This window comes from Manis pentadactyla, chromosome 1, assembly GCF_030020395.1.
Source record: "Manis pentadactyla isolate mManPen7 chromosome 1, mManPen7.hap1, whole genome shotgun sequence".
In the NCBI taxonomy this organism is placed as follows: Eukaryota; Metazoa; Chordata; class Mammalia; order Pholidota; family Manidae; genus Manis; species Manis pentadactyla.
Window position 1 is genome coordinate 202,874,084 of NC_080019.1, and position 23,478 is coordinate 202,897,561.

Here is a 23,478-nt window from a genome sequence, read left to right on the forward strand (position 1 = left end):
CAACACTAAGCCCCAACTTCTGTGGGACGCAGCAAAAGCAGTCTTAAGAGGAAAGTATATAGCAATCCAGACATATTTAAAGAAGGAAGAACAAACCCAAATGAATAGTCTAACGTCACAATTATCAAAATTGGAAAAAGAGGAACAAATGAGGCCTAAGGTCAGCAGAAGGAGGGACATAATAAAGATCAGAGAAGAAATAAACAAAATTGAGAAGAATAAAACAATAGAAAAAATCAATGAAACCAAGAGCTGATTCTTTGAGAAAATAAACCAAATAGATAAGCCTCTAGCCAGACTTATTAAGAGAAAAAGAGAACCAACACGCATCAACAGAATCAGAAACGAGAAAGGAAACATCACAACGGACCCAACAGAAATACAAAGAATTATTAGAGACTACTGTGAAAACCTATATGCTAAGAAGCTGGAAAACCTAGAAGAAATGGACAACTTCCTAGAAAAATACAACCTTCCAAGACTGACCAAGGAAGAAATACAAAATCTAAACAAACAAATTACCAGCAACGAAATTGAAGCAGTAATCAAAAAACTACCCAAGAAAAAATCCCCCAGGCCAGATGGATTTACCTCGGAATTTTATCAGACATGCAGAGAAGATATAACACCCATTCTCCTTAAAGTTTTACAAGAAAGTAGAAGAGGAGGGAATACTCCCAAACTCATTCTATGAAGCCAACATCACCCTAATAACAAAACCAGGCAAAGACCTGACCAAAAAGAAAACTACAGACCAATATCCCTGATGAACGTAGATGCAAAAATATTCAACAAAATATTAGCAAACCGAATTCAAAAATATATCAAAAGGATCATACACCATGACCAAGTGGGATTCATCCCAGGGATGCAAGGATGGTACAACATTCGAAAGTCCATCAACATCATCCACCACATCAACAAAAAGAAAGACAAAAACCACATGATCATCTCCATAGATGCTGAAAAAGCATTTGACAAAGTTCAACATCCATTCATGTTAAAAACTCTCAGCAAAATGGGAATAGAGGGCAAGTACCTCAACATAATAAAGGCCATATATGATAAACCCACAGACAACATCATACTGAACAGCGAGAAGCTGAAAGCTTTTCCTCTGAGATCAGGAACAAGACAGGGATGCTCACTCTCCCCACTGTTATTTTACATAGTACTGGAGGTCCTAGCCACGGCAATCAGACAAAACAGAAAGGATGAGCCCAGCCTGGTTGCAGCAGAGAGTAGGTATGGAGGAGAATGACAGTATGTCAGATCACATCAATCTGACACCTTTTGGGGTAGAACTAGAGAGGGCCTTGGTCTTGAAGGAGTAGTCAGCTCTGCTATGATGTGGCATGTGCATTCCTGAAACTGCCTGCACTGTGCAGAATTGTGCAGTGGAAACCATGGGGGTTATGGGGAAAATGGAGGTAGTGGCACACACCACACTCACAAACATGTCAGTGAATATATGGTATGAATATTTTTAAAAGTATGAATATAATAAAAACTACATCTTTACATATGTGATACGGTTAAGAAATCCATAATGCCTACACTAAATATGGCACCTTACCTTGAAAGAGACCTGCCCTTGCCGTGCAGGGAGGGGGATTGGAGCCCTGAGTTGTGAGCACTGTGCAAAGGGCAACCTGAAATCAGAAGCAGCTGCACCATATGTTGAGCTAGCCATTCCCACAGTGCCCTTCACCAGGGTGTCATTTTCTGCACTTATATGGGGTACAGAAATTGCACAAAAACAAGCCCAAGATGCACCTTACACTCAAATTAGTCCCTGATACATCCATCACATTGGAACAAATGCACCTCTTCAAAGCAAGTGCTACAGAGCACTGACTCTGTAGCCATGCTCTGCAGGGCTTTAAGCATCACACAGGAAACAAGACATCCCGTCTTGTATTAGTCTCCTCCCCGAGATAAACAGTTACTGTTTGCAAATCGGGAACATGAACATTTTTGTTCCAAGTAAAAAGTAAGCTTTGCCTCTTTTATTAGTGTCCTAGGGCTGTCATAACAAATCACCGCAGACCTCTGCCTTCAAACAACAGAAATTAATTTTCTCCCAGTTACGGAGGCCAGAGGCCTGAAGTCACGATGTTGGCAGGGCTGAGCTTTCTCAGGGTTCTAGGCACCCACCCATCCTTGCCCCGGCCTTGCTGCTGGTTGCCGGCCTCCCTGGCGTCCTTGCCGCTCTGTCACTCTGGCCTCTGCCTCAGCTGCCACATGGCCTTCTTGTAAGGATACCTGTCATTGGTTTGGGGCCAGCCCCCATCCAGTCTGGCCTCAAGCATGGCTTGATTTCATCTGCTAAGGCCCTGTTTCCAGTAGGGTCACATTGACAGGTCCTGGGGGTTAGGACTTAACCGTCTTTTTGGTGGGACATAGTTCTGCCCACCACACCTCTCCTCCATAGGAGACTTACATGATAACGAGTCTGGATACATCCTCAAATTGATGTTGCCTCGGTCTCCTTAAACCAGAAGACTACCTGCTCATGTTTGTTAGCAAGGCCTTTGTTTGCCTAATGGTCACCCTAGGGTTCCAATAGGGTATTTGGGGGATTTTTTTTCCTGCTTATAGTTTTAGTTTTTTCATGGATGTGATCTCTCTAAATGAGAAATGTAAATGTTTTGGGAAGGAAGGATAAACAAAAAAAGAGTTTGCAGTTAATTCATCGAACCTTATATAAGCCTGAATCTCTCAGGGAATAAAAGAATAGTGTGGGTTGTGTAGGATATGTTATACGCAGCCTCCAAGAGTAGCTGTCCCTGTCTAAACTCAGTCACTCCTACCTCCCACCCCCTGCCCCGTATCTGCCATGTCTCAACCAGGTCTGGGGACTAGCACAAGGAGGGGACACGCCAGTTGCCATGTGTGCTCGGACCCAGCACTCACCTGAACGCGCCAGGCTGGAGGACTTACCCTTGCCCAGTTGTAGCTGGTAATTGAAGACCCTTCTCAATAACATAACTTTCATTTCTTAACAGGGAAAACAGTTTAAGAAGGAAATAATAATTAATAGACATGAGAAGGAAGTCAAACATCTGACTCCTGGGTCTCCAGGCTCTGAGGGCCTCACTGAGGCAGGAGTCCCTTCTTACCTGGCATCTGAGAGAAGCATGTGGCAGTCAGTCTGCAGTCTTTCAGTGGAACATTGGGTAGGAGAGGGTTTTAAAGGAGAATTCTTTTTCCAAGGTTTCCTGTCTTTTTCAGGGGACTCTGGGTTGTACAACCAACAAGCTGTAACAGTGAAGCATACGTCCTTTCCTTCTCTCTAAATCCTTTCTTCTTCAACCTTAAAGTTATCTTCTGACCCTTCTGTTGGAAAAGATGATAGGCTGGGATTCCTGCCCAGCCGTCAGCTAAGGATTTGTTCTCACACCTTTCTCCCAGTCTCTGGCCTTCCTGGCCTGGCACTTGTGCCCTTAGCCTGTGTCACTCTCTGCCACAGCTCTGCATGGCTTCCTCTCTTGCTTCATGCGGTCTTTGCTCAGTGTCACCCCTCGGAGAGGCCTTTCTTCCACAAGGTGCCCACTTGCCTCCCTCCCAGTGTCATGCTCTGGCTACTTCCTCTGCTTTTTATTTTCTCCGTGGCACAAACCACTGACTGACGCTCCATAATGCCAGTGTTCATGGTCCGTTCCTCCCTGGAAAGCTAGTCCCAGGGCATCACGCCTTTGTTGTGCTCATGCCCTTATGCCTAGAACCAGGGGCGGAGCCTGACATACCGTGGGTACCTGGGAAACACATATTAAGTGGTTGAATTTTTCTTGCCTCTGTCATTTGCTATTGAACCAACCAGCATTGTCTGATTTTCCATACGGGAAGTTGGTAAAGCTCTCATATTAGATTCTGGGGGTTTGCTCCATGAGCCTTGGAATGCCATGGGACACAGTAACATCAGATGTGGTGCAGATGCCAGCCCTGCCCAGAATACGCTGTCGGGAGCTGAGTTCCAGCTGGAGTGTCCACACACATACCCAGCCCCACCAGCCGGCAGTGTCTGCAGTGAGGGTCCCCAGTGTCTCGGGCATGCTGGGTGCTGGCGGGAGGCAGGGCAGGGATGCCGGGAAGGGGCAGGCTCCCCAACAGCTGGGCTCCTGAGGAGGGAGCCCCGAGGAAGCAGGGTCAGGACTTGTCCAGAGTCAGCACCCGCCGCCTTCAGCATTGCCACCAACTTTCACTAAAGTCTCTCCAGGTGCCAGGCCAGGGACACAGCCCTGAATCAGGTGTCATCTCTGTCCTTAAAGACTTCTGAGTCAGGATGTGAGAGAAGTTGGGTGTGTGTCAGCAAGGGACTCCTGCACACTCTCACCCCAATGCAAGATTATGTCCAGGCCCTTCCCTTCGGAAACCACTCTGCCTTAACACAGTCGGCCCAGGATTTGGGGCTTTGTTGGTTAGAAGCATTTCAAAAAAGTTAGGGTTGCCCACATTTTTTTTATTATGCCCAGGACAAGGATAGTATTATTTTTTAAGTTAAATAGTGTTTATTATTGTCTTCATTTAATAAAAGAACGGGCTATTCTTTTTCTAGTTTTATTGAAATATAATTGATATATGGCACTTGATAGGTTTCAGGTGTACAACATAATGACTTGACTTATATATTTTGTGACATGATTACCACAGTAAGTTTGGTTAACATCCATTACCTTATATGGATACAGAAAAAAGAAAAAAAAATGTTTTTTTCCCTGTGACAAGAACTTAGGATCTACTCTCTTAGCAACTATGAAATACACCACACAGCAGTGGTAGCTGCAGTCAGCATGTGGGACATTACCTCCGTCATACTCATTTATCTTAAAACTGGAAGTTTCTACCTTTTGATCACCTTCCTCCAATTCTCCCCCACCCCACATCCCAAAGGCCATTTTAATTAAAAATAGTAGGAATGGTAGCATCCTAGAATAAAATGAGCTGTCTGAAAGTTGGATTCTGAAAAGCTCAGTGTCGTTTTTATTTCTCTCATTTCACCACGCATTGGTGAAACCATCTTGGACCAAAACTGACCCCAGGATGTCACCAGCATTCACCGCCTTGAATGCCACCTGCAAGTGCACGGGTCGCACGATGCTCCTTGAGAGCAGCCTCCATGTTGTGTCTTGTAGATTGTGACAGACCAGCAGACAGGACAGAAGATCCAGATAGTGACCGCAGTGGACGCCTCCGGGTCCCCCAAGCAGCAGTTCATCCTGACCAGCCCAGATGGAGCTGGAACTGGGAAGGTGATCCTGGCCTCCCCGGAGACATCCAGTGCCAAGCAGCTTATATTTACCACCTCAGACAACCTTGTTCCTGGCAGGATCCAGGTAAGGCCTGTGGACAGATTTTTGTTTCTGCACTTCTGCTCCCAGACCTGTTTCTGACTCTTACCTCTGCTTTGGAGGCCCAGTCCATCCCTAGATGGTCCTTTGGAGTCCTGCAAACATGGCAGATTGCTGCTAAAGCAGCAGAGTGAGTGGCAAGGCCCAGAAGGCAGCCAGCTGCAGTGTTTGGGTGGGATGGAACTTGAGCAGGAGACATCAGTGGCCCACAGTAGGCTGGGGTGAGCTAGCAGGCAATGCGGTCCCTGGAGAATGTTCTTAACTAAGGCCACATGGTGGCAGCCCTTGGCCCATGATATTTCAGGGGCACCACCCAGGGCTGTGACCAGATGAGGACTGACTTGTTCCCACCTCTACCTCAGCCTCATCCAGGTCGCCACACCTGGTCCTGGCTCTTCATTCTGCCCTTGCTCCTTGGACGGCTGCCTTTGGGCCCCTGCATTCTTACCCCCATCTGCCCTGGTTCTGTCTACTCTGACAGGTTGGGTGGGGCTGGGGCAGGTCCGGAGGGAAAGGGGCGAGGGCTTGAAGGGAAAGCAGGGCTCCTGGGAAGCCCATCACTTAGAGGAACAGAGACTCAAGGCCAGTGTCCCATGGTGGCCGGACATGGAACATGTTCAGTCAGGGTCTAGGTACCATTCAAGTTTTTGTTTGGTTTTAATTTTTTTTTTACTTTTCAAAGATTTATGGTGAAATACAAAATTCGCCTTCTTAATCATTTGTAGTATACAGTTCCTTGGTATTGTCCCTTCACAGTGTGCGCAGCTATCTCCACCATCCATGTCCAGAACTTTCCATCTTCCCAACGGAAACCGCCCCCTTTAAACACTAACCCCTAGCCCCTGCCCACCCCCATCCCACTTCCTGGCGCTGCGACTGTGACGACGCCAGGCGCCTCACAGCAGCGCTGGCCCCACGGTGTCTGTCCTTTGGTGACCAGGCCGTCTCTCTGCGCCCAGTGGCCTCGGCCCATCCTCATAGCTATGTCAGAATGGCCTTCCTTTCTAAGGCTGGGGCATATCCATTGTGTATAGACCACACCATGTTTACCTTTCACCTATCCTTGGACACTTACAATACTTCTACCTTTTGGCTTTTGTGAGTAATGCTGCTAAGCATCCATGTGTTTTGGGAGGACTTTCTGCTGTGAGGAAAAATTAAGGAAGAAAAGTATTTTTTTCTTATAAGAGCTCAGAACACCACTGTTCAGTTTTCAGAACTGTACTTTTGAGACACCTCATAGTGCAATTAGAATGGTGCCTCACACTTCGTTTGTATATTTGTATATCCTCCCCCACATAACCGTTTTGGGCTTGTTTTTGGTACATTATGTTAAGAACAGCTCTTTTCTGCTGTCTGTTGTTGGTACCGGGGAAGTTGTTCTTCCTAGAAGGAGCGCTGTCTGTCACCTAGAAAGCCTCCTACAGATGAAGGAGAAAGCAGGAGTCTAGGCCTTCCTCTCCCAGCTGCCTCAGCGAGAGACCTAGTTATTTAATTTAAAAAACACAATTGTTTCTCTGCCTTGTACACCCCTCTGTACACTTCTAAGCTATTTTGTGGGAAGAGAGGCAGCTAGAAAGACCTTTGCTATCTTCGTGTTAGACCGTCTGTATGTGCTTCCCAATTTGGCCCCCATCCTGGGTGGCCGTGGTGGCCAGACCGGAGAATCGACAGGGGGAAACCAGCGCCTGGCCATGGACAGCCCAGCCCGCCCCACTGCTGAGCACAACCCACATGAGCAGCAGGGCGTTCTGGGTGTCAGACTGAGTTAGTGGGTGGAATTTTCCCAGTTCTGCCCAGGGTTCTTCTGCTTAGAAACCCAAGATTAAGAATTCATAGTTAAACATTACTTTGTTTAGTGATATGGTTTTTATTTTAATCAGCACCCTGCTTGTTTCCTGACTCTTACTAGATCGTCACGGACTCTGCTTCTGTGGAGCGTTTGCTGGGGAAGGCCGACGTCCAGCGGCCCCAGGTGGTGGAGTACTGTGTGGTCTGTGGGGACAAAGCCTCTGGTAAGTAGCCCTCGGCCATGCTGGGTGCACAGCGCGGAATAAATGTGGGATGGGAGGTTAATGGAGAGAGAGTATTTTCTGCAGGTTTGTCGGTTGCAAAACATGGGCTCCACTATTCTTACTGGGTTGGTTATATAAGCAGACCAGTTTGTCAGATTCTTAGAATAAAAGAAGGAACTATTTTTGTGGTTTGTATACCTTGGTTGCATGTCAGATATTTATGTACTGCTGGGAAAGTGGTCATTTCTGTTTACATAGTGCTTCACTCCTTCATGAACTGTGTCTGCTCCCCCTTCACCCTGACTGTGACTGTCTCTGCCGTCCCCTCTTTATAACACAGGATGTGAAACTGCTGTGATGCAGGAGGGGGGCCTGCGATTCTGGCTGGAGTCCCAGGGTCAGGGAAGGTCCCTAGAGGCGGCCACACCTGTGAGCCTTGGAGACTGAAGGTGTGCATGTTGGGGAGAGAAGGGCATTCCGGCTGGTGGACAGGGCCCGCAGCATCCTGCGTCCATACCCGTGGGGTCTTTGTGGGGAGCTGCTGGCCTTCCATGGTTAGCAAGTGGGGGCAAGGACACTAGAGAAGATATCTGGCCCAGAAGTTCAGTCTTCAGCCTGCTAACCCTGGGGACCCGTGGAAGGTGAGTGAGCCAGGCAGGACGGTATGGAGAATTATTTAGGACAGTATAACCCAAGTACAGTGATGCTGGGGGCATGGAACTAAGTTCTGGGATGGCTGCTTGGTCCACTTCATTCTGTGGTCACAAAATTTTCAGGAACCTTGGACACCGTGGTCTTGGTTAAAGACAAAAACGACAACAAAAATAAGAGGCTGGACTAAGCCTCTTAGGACGACAGCACAGGCAGGTATCTGCTCCCAGGCCATAGCCCCCTTTGCTCCGCCAGGTGCCCTGCCTCAGCTCCCATACCCTGTCCTGAACAGGGCAAAACCTAGCCTGTCCCAGCCCTTTTGTGAGGCCCTCCCCTGCCGCGTAGGCAGGGCCCAGCTCTGCCTCTGTCCTCGTCGCCCTTTGGTACAGACCTCTCTGACCAGCCTGCCTTCCTTGCCACAGTGTGTGCTCGTTTCATTTGAGCAAGAGCCGTGCCTGACACCTCCACCTCTCTGTCTTCATCTTCTTGCTCAGCAAGGACAGGCACTCTGCAAACTTTTGAACAAATGAACAGAGCACGAATATAATGAGGAGGCCTCAGAATCTGCTCGGCTTCCCCATTTGCCAGTCCCCTTATGGGCAACAAATGGCCTGGTTTTACAGGCTTATAGTGCTATTCTCCCCAGATATCAGAGGTTACTCTGAGGCTACAGAGCCCAAGGAAACATACTATGAGAAAAAAAATATCTGCATGATAATTTTAGCACGACTGTTCTTAAAGAGAGAAAATGGAGCCCTCCCAAGTGCACACTGGGGGACAGCCGTATGTGTTAGTGTTTACGGCATTGGGGTGCTCCACAGCCGCCAGACATGATGATCCTAGGAGATGCACCCTCCTGGCAGAGCAGCTCTGACGTGGGGTCACAGAAGATAGAACTAGAAGAGCATATTTAACAGGGAACAGATGAGGTGCAGGCCTCTAGAAGCATTTTGTGAATAAGAAGGGTAAACTGACAGCAGGGCAGGAGCTCTTTTTAATGTTAACACCAAAGTAAGCAAGATGAGAAAAAGAACTGTGTTTAGTAAGTGGATTTAATTTCTAGGGCTGTGTTTCCAAAGTGTGTGCCTACCACGGAGAAGCCCGGGGAACCTTCCTGCCCCCTCGGGCCTGTGCAGCCGTTATCCCCACGCTTCTGCCTCCCCCATTCCACTCCCCCCAGGGTATGTCTGGGCTGCAGAACCAGACTCCCACACAGGGAGTAAACACAGGAGCAGGACCTTGCACTTAAAAAAACCCACGTGGGTGTTTGCTGGGTGCCCCCTTGGCGGACAGGAGAGCTGAGTGGCTTCAGTAGCCCAGGCGGCCGAGCCAGACCCAGGCGCACACAGTGGACATGCACTTCAGCATCATCAGTGTGCCCCTGCTCGGGTAGGTCCTCCGTGTGCTCGGAGCACTCGGGCCATGCCGTTTACCAGCTGTCACATAACCTGTCCGAGCTTATGTTTTTTCCTCATGAACTCAGGGCTACTTTGAGGTTGTGAAAAAAATCATGTGCCGGACCTGGGCACCATGCTTTCTGCTTGTGCCTTGGCTGTCCCCCGTCTGCTGGCATATGACACTACACCAGATGCTGCCAGCTGGTAGGCTTGCCTTACAAGCAGGGCCTGAGTGGACTTCTCCCTGCTGTCCTCTCCTTTCAGGCCGTCACTATGGAGCTGTCAGTTGTGAAGGTTGCAAAGGGTTCTTCAAAAGGAGTGTAAGGAAGAATCTGACGTACAGCTGCCGGAGCAACCAGGACTGCGTCATCAATAAACACCACCGTAACCGCTGCCAGTTCTGCCGGCTGAAGAAGTGCTTGGAGATGGGCATGAAGATGGAATGTGAGTCACAGCATTCACCACCATCGCATGAGTAAAAGGAGGAGGGAGAGAGGCTTTAAATTCCGTAAGAAAAATGCCCACTGAGGCTTTATTTTGGTTTACCTACCAGGTCAGCTGGGTATTCATCACCAGTGCTGCTGGGGTTGGTCAGCGCCCACGGTGTGTGTGGGAACCTACGCCGGGGAAGTTGGGAGGCACACAGGGGAGAGGGGAGAACACAGGCCTCCGGGCAAAGCTGACACCCGGTCAGACTCTAGCTCTGCCACTTAGGAGCTCTGAGGCCTGGGGAAGGCGTGTAGCCTCTCTCAGCCGCAAGGCCCCCATCTGAGAAGCAGAGCCCACCTTCCTTCTTTCCCGGTTCTGGGGTTCACCCATCCTCTCTTTGAGAGGGGTCTTTATTTTCTTCCGTTGTTTTGGGCACACATGCCTGCTCGTACACCAGACTGCTGAAGGGAGAGATTGCTAGCTTTATATAAAACTGACAGTTTGCAGAAGCTGTGCAGGCTTGAGTTGGATGTTAGAATATTTCTTCACAATGTGTGGCTTTGGACAAGCTCCCTGTTAAGGTTCGTTTGAAGGTGGGTGTTTCTTATCTTGAAGAGAGTCCCTTTTGTTAGCAGCAAGAAGTGAAAACCCGGAGGGCCCGACGCAGGTCCTCTTAAGACCATGCAAGTGCCAGGCTGCAGCTTCTCAGCGAGCAGAGCCACCACCTTGAGCTCTTCTTCATGCCTTTAGATTGACATGGCATTGCTGGTGTTGAGCTTTTCTCTCCTTTGGCTAGAAAGTCCACTGTGAAATAGAGCTAGACGTATCTTGCACCAGCATTTATCATCCCTACAGTAATGGGCTTACAAAGGAAAACCCCTCACTTTACCATGAAGGACATGGTTTTTAATCATTTGAATCTTTCCTCTAAACATGGTTGTTTATGTTGTGATTTAAGCTGTGCAGAGTGAACGGAAGCCTTTTGATGTGCAACGGGAGAAACCAAGCAATTGTGCTGCTTCCACTGAGAAAATCTATATCCGGAAGGACCTGAGGAGTCCTCTGATAGCCACTCCCACGTTTGTGGCAGATAAAGATGGAGCAAGGTCAGTCCCTGCTTTGACAAAGGGCGATACTACACTCAGCCTTGGGGGCCGATCAGAGGAGGCACGGGTACTCCTTGGAAAGGGGCTCACATGGCTCCCCGCCTGCCTGCCATGGCCTCAGCCTTGTCTGGCCTTGTCCCAACGTTTTTGGAGCTGCTCCAGTCACACCTTTCGGCAGGCCTGAGGATGACTGATTATAAAGATGGGGTCAGAATTCCTCCCATCTCAGGGGCTCAGACCATGTGCAAAAGTTGAGGATTATTCACACAGGAAAGCCAGTTGTATAATTCAAGGCTGAGGCTTCTTTGCTGTATGGACAAGAGGCCCGGGTACCTGGTGGATCCCAGAAAGTGCTGTAAGATAACTTACACATTCTTTTAAGTGTAATATATTGAACTTAATTTGAAAGGAGCAGAAAGAGGGAAACGAATTCAAAATGTATTGTTAACAAGAACTAGAGTTGAGAGGGCCCTAGTGGTATTCTGAAAACCAAGTGAACTTTATTCAGCAGAGCAGCCAAAGTCTGCAGCTAGCGTGGAAGCCCAGAGACAGGCTGTGGACCCAGTTTTGGGCACATCTCAGTGCAGAGAGTGACTGCATTGTTGAGTCACTCAGTGGCAGAGTTTAGAGCTTTCCTACTACTCAGGCCGCTTTGCAGGTGTGGAAGGGATGGGGACTTGGAGCGTGGCCATGCAGTGCTTTCAGTGTTGGAAGCTACTCTGGGTTTCTTTGTCTTAGACAAACAGGTCTTCTTGATCCAGGGATGCTTGTGAACATCCAGCAGCCTTTGATACGTGAGGATGGCACAGTTCTCCTGGCCACGGACTCCAAGGTGATGTTCTCTGTTTACACCTTCTCCACCCTTTTGTTGCAGTGCAGTCTGCTTCTCTAAATGTGTGCACCCACCTTCATGGCCTTCAGGGACTGTGTTGAATTGAAAGCGTGGCTTTCTGCATCTGTTCACTTCCTCTGTAGACATTCCGTGATTTATTTCAGGCATGCCCATTTTTCAGAAACTAAATCAGGGCTGGGCATGCTGAGAAAATAGCTACTTATCCTAAGATGACTTTTTGCAAAGCCCCTAGTTCCTTTTTATTAGGTGAGCTGCAGGAGGAAGTTTAGCCAGAATTCTAACAATTCCAAAACTACTAGAGTAGCTCAGCCATAGGGAATTTAACTTGTGGACAGAGGTGTTTCTCAGTCCGAGAGAGAGAGAGACAACTGGCTAACTCCTGTGAGGATAATGGGGTGGGGGTATCTAGGCAAGGGACCCATCATTATTTTGCCTCTCTTGTTCCTGACATAAGCCAATGGTAGTAAAGTAGCAGCAAGCTATGGCTAAGGTCTAATGTTCCCTCTTGAAAAGGAGCAACTCATTAGCAGAGCACTGGCCCTGTGCTGCCTGGGAGCCAGAGCTAGGCCTGCAGACCTCTGTCTTACCTGTGCACATGCCCGCAGTGTGCATTGAGGAACATCCTCTTTTGGGAAAGAAAAGGCAAAAGGAGTGTCGTTGGCTGGCACAGAGCTGCCTCCACCTGATGGGCCTCAGAGCTTTGTCTTTTGGGCAGTGGTGATGTGTGTGACACAGGAATAGCATCTGGCTCTCTGCTTTCACTCAGCAGACATTCAGGACAGTCACTGACTGCATAGTGCAGCGGAGAGAAACTGTAAGCTTGGAGGTAAGAGGTGAATAACCTGAAAACTGGTTAACAAGAGATTTCACAGCAACTGTTCTGTTGTGCTGCCCAGGCAGAGGCGGAGAGTAACAGCCCCCACAGTACCAGACTGGGGTTCCACGCCCAGCGCTGCTCTAGGTGGCCACGGGCCCTCTCTACTAGTCTCTGCTTCCTCCAGGACTACCCACCACAGGGGTGCTGGGAAACTTGAGTGAGTTTGTTTTATAAAGCACAGGGCCTACAGTGAGTTCTCTATAAATGTTAACTGTTCGGAGTTGGCTGTGGCCACTGGACAAGGGAGAAGGGACCTATTTAATGAATAATTAAGAGCTGCAGAGTCCGACTCATGCTCCAGCCCGTTCCCTCCTCTGTGGAGTGCAGGCAGCAGCACTGCCCCAGACATGTCATGGGTAATAGAATATATGCAAAGTACCTAAAGGTAGCTATTTCCAGAAGCTGTTTTTTAAACTTGTGACTTTGAAATAAAGATACATTGAACATGATTTACTTTGAATAAATGTGAAGGTATTCCATAGCCTTCACACTTGAGCCCATGTAGCCTTCACCCAGCTTCTCCTGCTGCTTCCGTCCTGCGGAAACCCAGGACGGTTTCAAGACCCAGAAGGCAGGTAGTGTTCTTTTTCTTTTTTTTTCACTCTCTTCAACTTTATGTCCCTTCATCTTTCTGTCATGTTGACCCACATCTTTTAGCAGCTGCACAATATTCTATCATACAGTTGTTCTGTGATTTATTAATCAGTTCTGTTTATGGTCTTTTATACTGATTTTTGACTTTTGAAATCAAGACACAATCGACATTTGTGTGTACATATCTTGGCTTATTTGAGTATATCTTTGGTTTTTAATTGAGTGTAACTTACATACCAGAAAACTTGCCCCTTTGGTGCACAGTTCAGTGATTTACGGGGTTGTGCAACCATCACCACTAATTCCAGAACATTCTCATTACACCAAATAGAAGCTGAACCCAGTAAGCATCACTTCCCCTTCTCCCACTCCCAACCCCTGCCAACCAATAATCTCCCTTCTGAATAGTTTTGTCAATTCTAGACATTTAATATGAAAGGACTCATCCAGTATGTGGCCTCTTGTGGTGGCAGTTTTCTCTTAGTGTAACATTTTCAGGGTTCATGTGTGCTGTGGCAGGATGGCTATACCATGTATTTATCCATTCGTCAGCTGACAAACATTTACGTTGTCTGGACTTCTTGTCTGTTATGAATAATGCTGTGAACATTGTGTACAAATGTTTTTGTGGACATGTTTTAGTTTCTCTCATGGATACACCTAGTAGGATTGCTGGTCATACGGCGACTCTATATTTAACCTTTTGAGGAACTTCCAGTCTGTGTCTAGAGCGGCTGCACTGTAGCACATTTCTGCCAGCTGTGTATGAGGCTCATTCCCTCACAGCCTTGCCAACACTTGTCATTGTGTCTTTTTTTATTATAATCATCCTGGTGGGTGAGAAGTGGTATCTCATTGTGGTTTTAATTTGCTTTTCCAGTGATGTTAAGCATCTTTCATGTGCTTATTGGCCATTTGCCTATCTTTGAAAGACATGTCTATTTGAATCCCTTGCCCATGTTTAACTGGCTTGTCTGTTTATTACTGTTGTAATAGTTCTTTAGATATCCTGGCTACTAAACCATCACCAGATATGTGATTGGCAAATATTCCCTCCCATTCTGTGGGTTGTCTTTTGTGTGGGGGTTGTGCTTTTACTTTCTTGGTATAATGTCTTTTTGATAAAAAAGTTTAAATTTTGGTGGCATCCAACTTTTACCTGTTCTCATGTCATTTTGTTACACATGTACATTCATGTAAATATCACCACAGGTTCACATACAGCACCATTCCATTACCAGAAAGCTCTCCCTAGTCCTGCCCTTTGTAGTCACACTCACACAGAAACTGTTTTTAAACCCATGCTACACATTGTGTGTGTGTGTGTATCTTTAATGTAGTCTTTTTTTTGTTTAATAGGCTGAAACAAGCCAGGGAGCTCTGGGCACACTGGCGAATGTAGTGACCTCCCTTGCCAATCTGACTGAGTCCCTCAACAATGGTGATGCTTCGGAAATGCAGCCAGAGGACCAGTCTGCAAGTGAGATTACTCGGTACGGCCCTTGCGGGGTGGGAGGCTCCCCGCCTGCCACGCACTCAGTCACTGTTGTGAGGGTGGGTGGTACCATTTTGACTCCACCCTGTCTTTAGTCAAGGACTGTGGAATTGTCAGTGTCCCTGAACACCTGTCTTCTTCCAATTTTGACTATGGGAATGTGCACCCACTTGTATTACATGATTTAAAATGATCAAAAATTGCTTTTCATTCCAAACAATGAAGAAAGGAAATTGAGTAACTTCACAGGGGAAAACCCTTCAGTTCACAGATGTTACTTATGTTAGTTACTGCTTATTGTGCCCGAATATTAATATTTCATCCCTTTCCCCATTTCTACGTTAGCCTATTTTTCTTATGTATATTTTTTCCAGGCAGTGAGTGTAGAGCTTAAATCCATCAGGGTATTAGACAGACATGAGCTGGTGGTAGCATGAGCTGGCCCCAGTCATCTGAGACTGGCTGCTGAGGGTGTTTTTCCTCTACACTGGCCCCTTGTATATTTAGTTGCTCCTCTCCCAGGGGTCTGGCCAATCCTGCCATCTGCCAGGCCAGGCAGGTGCATGGCTGGGGCCACGTGCCTGTGTGCGCTGGTCCTCATGGTCGCTTGCGGTCTGATAGCCAAATCGAGACCTGGGGCCAGTGGAAGAGAATGGGTGGTTTGGGAAACAAACATCTGTACGCCCAGCTTTCAAATCTGTAAAATGGAGATTCTACCTTGGAGAGTAGTTATAAAAAACAGGAATGTTTTGTGAAGATAAATAATGTACAGCTTATAGTGCCCAAGATGAGTATAGACAGTACACAAAAACTCACTGGTACCCCTTCCCTCAGGAGGCAGAGTTCTGGTCCCCCTAAACTCTGGATTCACAACTTGCTTGTTTCGTTTTTGCTCACAGGGCATTTGATACCTTAGCTAAAGCACTTAATACCACAGACAGCTCCTCGCCCCCCAGCCTGGGGGATGGGATAGATGCCAGTGGAGGAGGGGGCATCCATGTCATCAGCAGAGACCAGGCCACGCCCATCATAGAGGTCGAAGGCCCCCTCCTTTCAGACACTCATGTCACATTTAAGGTGAGTGGCGCAGCCTCCCCAGCCTGCTGGGAGAGGAGCTCTGTACCAAAGCTGGTGTGCAGTTTAAAGATCAAACTTTGCAGTGAGCTCATTGTCCTATTGTGGATTTTGATCAGAATGTTGTATTCTGAAATAACATTCCATTAGGAAGCATTTTCACAAGTCTTTTGCTCACAGTACCATGTGGCTCTGAAGGTAAATTACCGTGAAGAGGTATGGCCTGCCCTTGCCAAGAGGGGCTGACTTGGTGCTCACTGGCAAGGGCTGTTAGCTAACTGTTCTGCCTTCCGCCTTCCAGTGCCAGCTGGGCTCCAGCATAAGCTCATAAGGTGCCTTTTCTGCATGCAGATAGCCCACCCCTGTTCCCAACCATGGGGCCTAACCACTTGCCTAACCAGAGCCACAGCAAACAGGTCTCAGAGCTCTGTGAGGAGCCCCATTAGGTCCTCGTCCTCCCCGTGCTCCTCCACTGGCCTCGCTTCTGCGGGACACTCCCAGGTGCCCTCTCAGCCCCCAGACTGAGTCTTCCTGCTCCTTCTCGGTGTTCTTCACTAGAGATACCTGGCCACTTAGGAAGATGGGTCCCTACTATAGGTCACCAATGGGATTTCACTTTTAATGGCATTAATATACCTTCTAGACAATGGAGTTCCCCAGCCTGGCCATTCCAGTGTGGGGTATCATTCTCCTACCCTGTATTCTGCTCAGCTCTTGCTGTTACCTTGAGGCCACCTACAAAGGCCTGCTAGTCTGTGACATGGCCCCTCTTCCCTCAATTTGATTTAGATTTGAACTATGGCTCAAAATGGAATAGCTTTGGAATAAATAACAATTAGTTGCAGCAAGAATGTGTCTTTGGGTGAGCTGGGAGGTCCCCATCACAAGAGTCATCAGACCCCAGTTCCCTGGGCAAGAAACTATGGGAAGTCAGAGCCAGCCCCCAACCCCCGTACAGAGGACACACACTTCATGAGGAAGGGTCTGCACAGGAGCTTCAGTGTCAGTGACCCAGGTTGCTGCGTGGTTGAGACGCAACAGGGACTCGTGTTGACAAAGCCATGCCCTGTCTCTCCGTCACCACCTGTGCTGTGTGCCTCCTCCTCCCCAGCTCACGATGCCCAGCCCAATGCCGGAGTACCTCAACGTGCACTACATCTGCGAGTCTGCATCCCGCCTGCTTTTCCTCTCCATGCACTGGGCCAGGTCAATCCCTGCCTTTCAGGCTCTGGGGTAAGTGGCCTTTATCTCTGTATGTGTCCTTGGGCAAAGGTTGTCCCTCTAGGAATGGCCTCAAAGGTTTCTGAGTGCCCTTCCAGTTTGTTCCTATGGTCTCATTCAAGTGACTCTGATATTCTTACTAAGTACCGTCAGTGGACTGCTAGCCAGGGACCATGGTTTCCAAAGCTGAACCGTTCCTCAGACCTTTTATCAGGCCATCTCCATGTGCCAAGGACTGGGTGCTAGGAGCCAGGGGTGGAGTGGAATAGAAGTCAGGAGTCATCCTGAGATCTTGAGTTAAGTAGAGAGATGCTGCATTTGGGGGCTTCTGAGATAGGGGCATAAGGTTCTGCAGCGCACCAACCATGTCGAGCTGTCCATAAATTCCCCAGGGCAGGGCTGAAAGCCCATCGTGTCCCAGCTTCTCCTTGCAGGTTGGCAGGTCCTCAGTTCTTAAGCATGGGTGTAAGGCATGTCTCCTGCCTTCAGAGGCCACGCTCAGCTTTGTCCCTTGAGTGCTGCAGCCTCTTGAGACAGAGCCACACCAGGACTGCTGCAGATTTCCTCAATCATGGGAAATGACAGTTCCGTTGTGCCTACTACAAGTTCTCATTACCTGAGTCTAACAAACCTTTTTTAAGAGAATAGGCTGTTTATCTTCAGAGGGACTTCAGTTAAGAGATTCAGACAATTGTATCCTTGGAGGAGTCTGGACATAGCACAGACTTTCAACAGACGCTTGCTGAGTCCGCTTATTTGGGGCATGCTGGGCTTGGAGAAGTGCCAGCTCCCCTGCAGCCGTCTCCCCATGTTCCCAGACAAGACTGCAACACCAGCCTGGTGCGGGCCTGCTGGAACGAGCTCTTCACCCTCGGCCTGGCGCAGTGCTCCCAGGTCATGAGTCTCTCCACCATCCTGGCGGCCATCGTCAACCACCTGCAGAACAGCATCCAGGAAGGTAGGGCTGGGGGTGGGGAGGTGTATGCAGCCTGGCCTAGATCCAAGTGACCCCACTTTAAAGCCAAAAGAAAAATTTCAAGAGCACTTCCTGAAGGAGTCAGAGAAAAATACTAAGCAGTTCCTCTGCTTATCAAAGGTATAATAATGTGTCTGTTACTAGAATGGATCCCTCTGAATTTAAAGATACTTTTCCCCTTGGATTTTCTCCTACAAATAAATCTAAATGATTGACGATTGAAGGAAGGGAAGGAGGGAGGAAGGAAGAAAGGAAAGAAAATCCAGCAATAGAGGGCAGTTTAACTTTTAAATCCTAGAATCTTTACCAGTCAGAACATTGGAATTTCTACCTGATTTTTCATATAATGAATGTGAAAGGGAAAAAAAGATAATTGTGAAAAGGTATCAGCTTCCTGATACATTCAGGCATTTAATGTTTTCAAAATAATCACAGCTTTTATTTTCATCTTTACTGACAGGCCTAAGTGGGAGAAACTGCAGTTTTTATCTGTAGGGGAACCCAGTTCTTCCCCACTAGGCCTTTCCCATGTGCCTTCCTCACCACCCACAGGGTGGGGGTGTTTCCCATCCACAGTCACAACCAGCAAATCAATGCAGCACCAGCTGGTCCTGCAGTTTCAGTTCTGACACTGAGCTCCCCAGAGGCTACACCAGACCCTACAGTTTAATGGCTCGGTCCCACCAGACCGTCCCCCGGGAGGGGGCAGGGGACACACAACTCAAGACACCAGTCCAGAGCTCAGGTTGCTGCCTGTGCTTCTGACCAACCGGCTACAGATCAGAGGTTTGATCTGTAATTTGCCAGAGCAGCTCACGGAACTCAGGGAAACACATTTGCCAGTTTATTAAAGAACATGATAAAGGATGCAGATGAAGAGATACACAGAGCACAGGGTCTGGGCACAGGAACTTCTGTCCCCACGTGGCTGTGTTCACCCACCCAGAAGCTCTCCAAACCCCCTACCAAGGGGATTTTATGGAGCTTCCTCATGCAGGCATGATCAGTTACTCCACCTCTAGCCCCTCTCCCCTCGCTGGAGGATGAGGGGTGGTGCTGGGAAGTCCAAGCTTCTAATCGTGGCTTGGCCTTCCTGCTGACCAGCCACCCAGCATTACCTCAGCAGGACAGGAGATACTCCTGGTGTTCTTACCACTTAGGAGCTTGCAAGTTTCAGGAGCTCTGTGCCTGAACCCAGAGGCAAAGACCAGGATACCTGTTTTCTACTATCTCACAACAGATCCCCTTTCATGTGTAATAGCACACAGATCCTCACAACTGCTTAGACACCATTCTCTTAGTGTTACAGGTAGGGAAACTGAGGGCCCAGTAAGGTCCCTAACTTGCCCCAAATGAAACAGCAAGTAGAGGAGCTGGGGCACAAACCTGAGTCACCTATAGCCCCTAGTTCAGGACAGTTTCCAGAACAATCTGTGGCAACCATCTCACATTTGGTGGTAAATCCCAGCCATGTTGGGACTAGGAGATAGGGCCGTTCCCCCTTGCTGCAGATCCACCACACACTGCAGACCCTGTGTGAAGTGCACACACACAGGGTTTGAGATAACACCGCAGATCTACACTTGCAGCCGAATTGGAATCGAGCTGCCCTTTTAGTGGGGCCTTGTAGGTGTTTGTATCTAGGAGCGGGAGCTACCTGGTCACACATGTGTTTTTCCTGGTTTACCCCTTTGGTTTAGGGTGATCTTTTAAAAACTCTATGACATTTTTATTGAATTTAAGTTAGGTTTGTTCCTAGAGGAGCTTTAGTTTCCTTCATTTTTAACTGAGTGTAGAGGCACTATTGTCTTGAAACAAGTATTGTCATGATGATTAAATCACATACATAGATTCTCCCACTCCTTTCAATCTGTGGACTCTTGAAGGTCGTGTAATTGTTCTTAGAAGCCTTTCTCAGAGGCTCTGTGACGTTGACTTCTAGATAAGCTTTCCGGTGACCGGATAAAGCAAGTCATGGAGCACATCTGGAAGCTGCAGGAGTTCTGCAATAGCATGGCTAAGCTGGATGTCGACGGCTATGAGTACGCCTACCTGAAGGCCATCGTGCTCTTTAGTCCAGGTAAGCCGCGGGCAGAGACTCCAGACCACTCCCCACCTGTGTCCGCTGGTACTTCCTGAACATGAACTTGTCAGGTCAACGGTGCACAGCCCTGCCAGACTGTATGTGACCAAACGTTCTCATAATAGGCATGCTTGTCAGCCAACAGAATACATGCCTCTTCTAAGTTCTTGGCCTTTATAGTCCCAGGGGAACATGCTCTTGTGCCTGGTGATTTCAGTCTGTTAGAATCCAACATAAACCATTGGTTGGACAAGACTGAAGCATACAAAAAAGTAACTGCTACCTGGTGTCCTTGCTTGTTCTGACTGGTTTCACTGTTTGCTGGTCAGGTTGTGTTGGCCCGTGTAGTCCAACACAGAGCACACCCACTTACCAGGCTGTGTAGTGGCAGCTGCCACAGGGCACATGGGACAGTGTGCTCACAGCAGACACACAGGCAGCAGGACTGTAGGAGGGAAGTAAGAGGACCGGGCTGCCTGCCTCCCTTCCCCGAGCGCTTCTCCCAGAGCCTCCAGAGGTCAGGGGCTGCTGTCCTGGCCGGTGTCCTTGGCAGCTGGGGTTGAATACAGCTGAACCTCCCACTTCCTCCCCAGCCCTCCAGTTGTGAACACCAAAATAATAAAACTGGGAGGAATTGTGTGATTAAATATCTAAATGGTAAACAGTAACTACTAATCTCATGTGATAGTTTTAAAATGATGTTTTCTAGAGTAGGAAGCCAGAAGTCCAGAACTAGCCTAGGCGGGGCTTACCAGGCTGGTGTGGCCGCCCAGGAGCTCAGCCCTCTCCCAGGACACTGCAGGCCTTGATGGGCACTGAACAGAAACCAGGGTTTTAACAGTAATATGGAAATCAGATCTGCCTTCAGAGTGCAATCTGTTGTACCTGAGAAATCTGTCAGAAGGTTGACTAGGAATAGCACTAAGAGATCTGTGAGGCTTTCTGAATACAGAGGTCCAGGGCACTTTTCTCATTTCAGATCATCCAGGTTTGACCAGCACAAGCCAGATTGAAAAATTCCAAGAAAAGGCACAGATGGAGTTACAGGACTATGTTCAGAAAACCTACTCAGAAGACACCTACCGGTGAGAGACACATACCTGCATTGTTACCAGGGCGGGAAGGGGTGCGGCAGGAGCCGTGGGTGCCATCATAGACCACGGTAGCCTTCCCTTTCCTAGGAGCACACCAGAGCCCATGTGTAAGTCTTGGTTTTGCAGGGGCAATGAGGCGTGCAAAGTGCTAGGTGGGGAGGGCCCGGATGGCCAGGCCATTCCAGTGTAGCTGAGTAAACTGTGGGCGAGACCCAGGGTTGCCCTTCTTTTATTTGAGGGGCTGGAGTTAATGCTCTGAAGTCCCCCCTGGGGCTGATGTTATGGCCAAGATGGGAGTCCTCCCGGAGACCCTGCTTGTCCAGGACAGCAGCCTGCCCTTCGGGCCACACCCACTGAAGAGGCAGAGCCAGAGGGCTTGGCAGGAGGGGTCTCACTGAGGGAAACCACGTCTGGCCCCTGTAAAGCAGTGAGTAAGTTGTATAAAATAACCACTACCCTCAGATAAACTGATTTTTTTTAAGTCCCTTTATTTGGGTGAATGAATAATTAGTTTGTATTATTTGTAATGGTTGTGCAGCAATAGCTGTATAAAGGGGCCCTTCTAATGCAGATTTGAACAAGAAAGTTGTTCTGAAACAGAGCAGAATGCCAGGCAGGCTTTCTAGCCGAGGAGCACAAAGCTCTTTTCCCCAAGATCACTACTGACCCACTGGAGGCTTTATGAATTTCTGGGGCCATTATTAAGTAAACATTTCCCTTCCCACCTTGTCTCCTGAAAATAAACACTGGAGCAAAATTTACCAGCAAGATGCAGGACTGCACCTTCCCCCATTTGTGTCCCCAGTGCAGGCTTCAGTCTACAGGTGCCCGTGAAACAGATGCCCCAGGATCTGGGGGCCATTTCTCTGGTTCAGTTGTGGGGGTCTATGGCCAGCCCTGCCGGCTGAGAGCCTGCCTCTAGTTAGGCACACCGCCATGGCCCAGACACAGCTTTTGCCAAAGTAGAACCCATTTTCTACTGCAATCACTAAAGACCTCACCACCAATCTGGAGTAACTTCAGCCTCAACTCATATAGAATGGGGCTGACAGAGCGCTCACCCCAGAGCCCAGACATCCAGGCAGGCCGTCCCTGAGGTGGCCATGGGCCTGCTCCCATGTGACGCCCTGGGGCCAGAAGAGGCTGGGAATGCCCCTCTGGAGACCACTGGTGGAGCCACAGCACAGGAGAATCACAACAGAAACTCTCCAGCCTTTGAAAGTAGAAGTTTCTGAAAAAAATCCTGAGTCACTTCCAGTCCAGTCAGGGACCCAGGGGGATAAAGTGGTGAGCCAGATGCTTTGGGGCCAAAAATGGGACATAGGACTCAGAAACTCGAGAGAGTTAGTTACCAAAGGCCTTAGAATGGGTCACTTCCTTTCTTTTTTTAAGTCTTTCCCATCCTCTGTCTTTTCTCGTACTTTGTTCTCCTGAAGAACCCTCCCATTCCTCCCCATTCTTGCATCTCTGCTGATAGAAATCTTAGCAAACCTTTGACAAGTGCTACAGTGCAGGAAGTCCTCCCTGATTTATCCTTGCTGACCCTTCAGAGCCTGTCAGCCATTCCAGGTTTGAGCTGGTAACCCCTTTGTGTGCCCTTCAAGATCAGTGGCTATGAATGGGTGATGGTGGTAGAATGCTGCTTGCATAATAAGAATATAGTTCCCCTTTCCAAAAACAGCATATATGTAATGTGCACTGCAGGAAAAAAAAACTAGAAACTTCTGGAAAACAAAAAGAGAACTTTTAACTCCATGTAAATACTACTGTCCAGAGATAGCTGTGAACATTTCATGTATTTACTTACAGAAATAGTTTATGTTTGTGTAACTGGAATCGTAAAATACCAAGTAAGGTTTTATAACCTTTTTAGTGTTCACTGAGCATACATACTCCAGCATTTTCTGTGGCTAAGGAGATGCCATAACTTCTTTAACATTTTCCTACTGGTGAAAATCCAGGTTGCTGCCCGACTCAGCTGTCAGCGCAGGAGCATCCTGTGCACACAGGCTGTGTGTGTGGGCTGCAGGGGGTCTGCTTCAGCCACAGTATCCAGTGGCCTGGGGCCATGGGGTGCCCTCCTGCACAGGGTCTTTCCAAAATGAAAACTGTTGCTTTAAATGAACACTGAAAATTCAGGCAGTACTGAACAGGTTTTAATAGGTAAACTCCCAATCCCAATACCCAGAGGTTCTGGTAAACATCCTTCCAATCCTTTACATGTGAACACAAATAAACACACACAAATGAGACAGTGCTATA

At 48.2% G+C, this 23,478-nt stretch overlaps 1 protein-coding gene across 6 annotated transcripts in view; it reads left to right on the top strand.

Annotated features, from left to right (window-relative positions):
- Window positions 1-23,478, top strand: part of NR2C2 (nuclear receptor subfamily 2 group C member 2) — a 164,987-nt gene that overhangs the window by 135,352 nt on the left and 6,157 nt on the right. For all 6 annotated transcript variants that reach the window (XM_057506284.1, XM_057506298.1, XM_036911456.2 and 3 more), the window contains 11 exons: window positions 5,136-5,336; window positions 7,264-7,366; window positions 9,679-9,858; window positions 10,802-10,949; window positions 11,688-11,781; window positions 14,633-14,766; window positions 15,668-15,845; window positions 16,954-17,075; window positions 17,882-18,021; window positions 19,982-20,119; window positions 21,102-21,207. In XM_057506284.1, coding sequence (XP_057362267.1) covers window positions 5,136-5,336; window positions 7,264-7,366; window positions 9,679-9,858; window positions 10,802-10,949; window positions 11,688-11,781; window positions 14,633-14,766; window positions 15,668-15,845; window positions 16,954-17,075; window positions 17,882-18,021; window positions 19,982-20,119; window positions 21,102-21,207 — 1,544 coding nt within the window. The remainder of the gene's footprint in view (window positions 1-5,135; window positions 5,337-7,263; window positions 7,367-9,678; window positions 9,859-10,801; window positions 10,950-11,687; window positions 11,782-14,632; window positions 14,767-15,667; window positions 15,846-16,953; window positions 17,076-17,881; window positions 18,022-19,981; window positions 20,120-21,101; window positions 21,208-23,478) is intronic.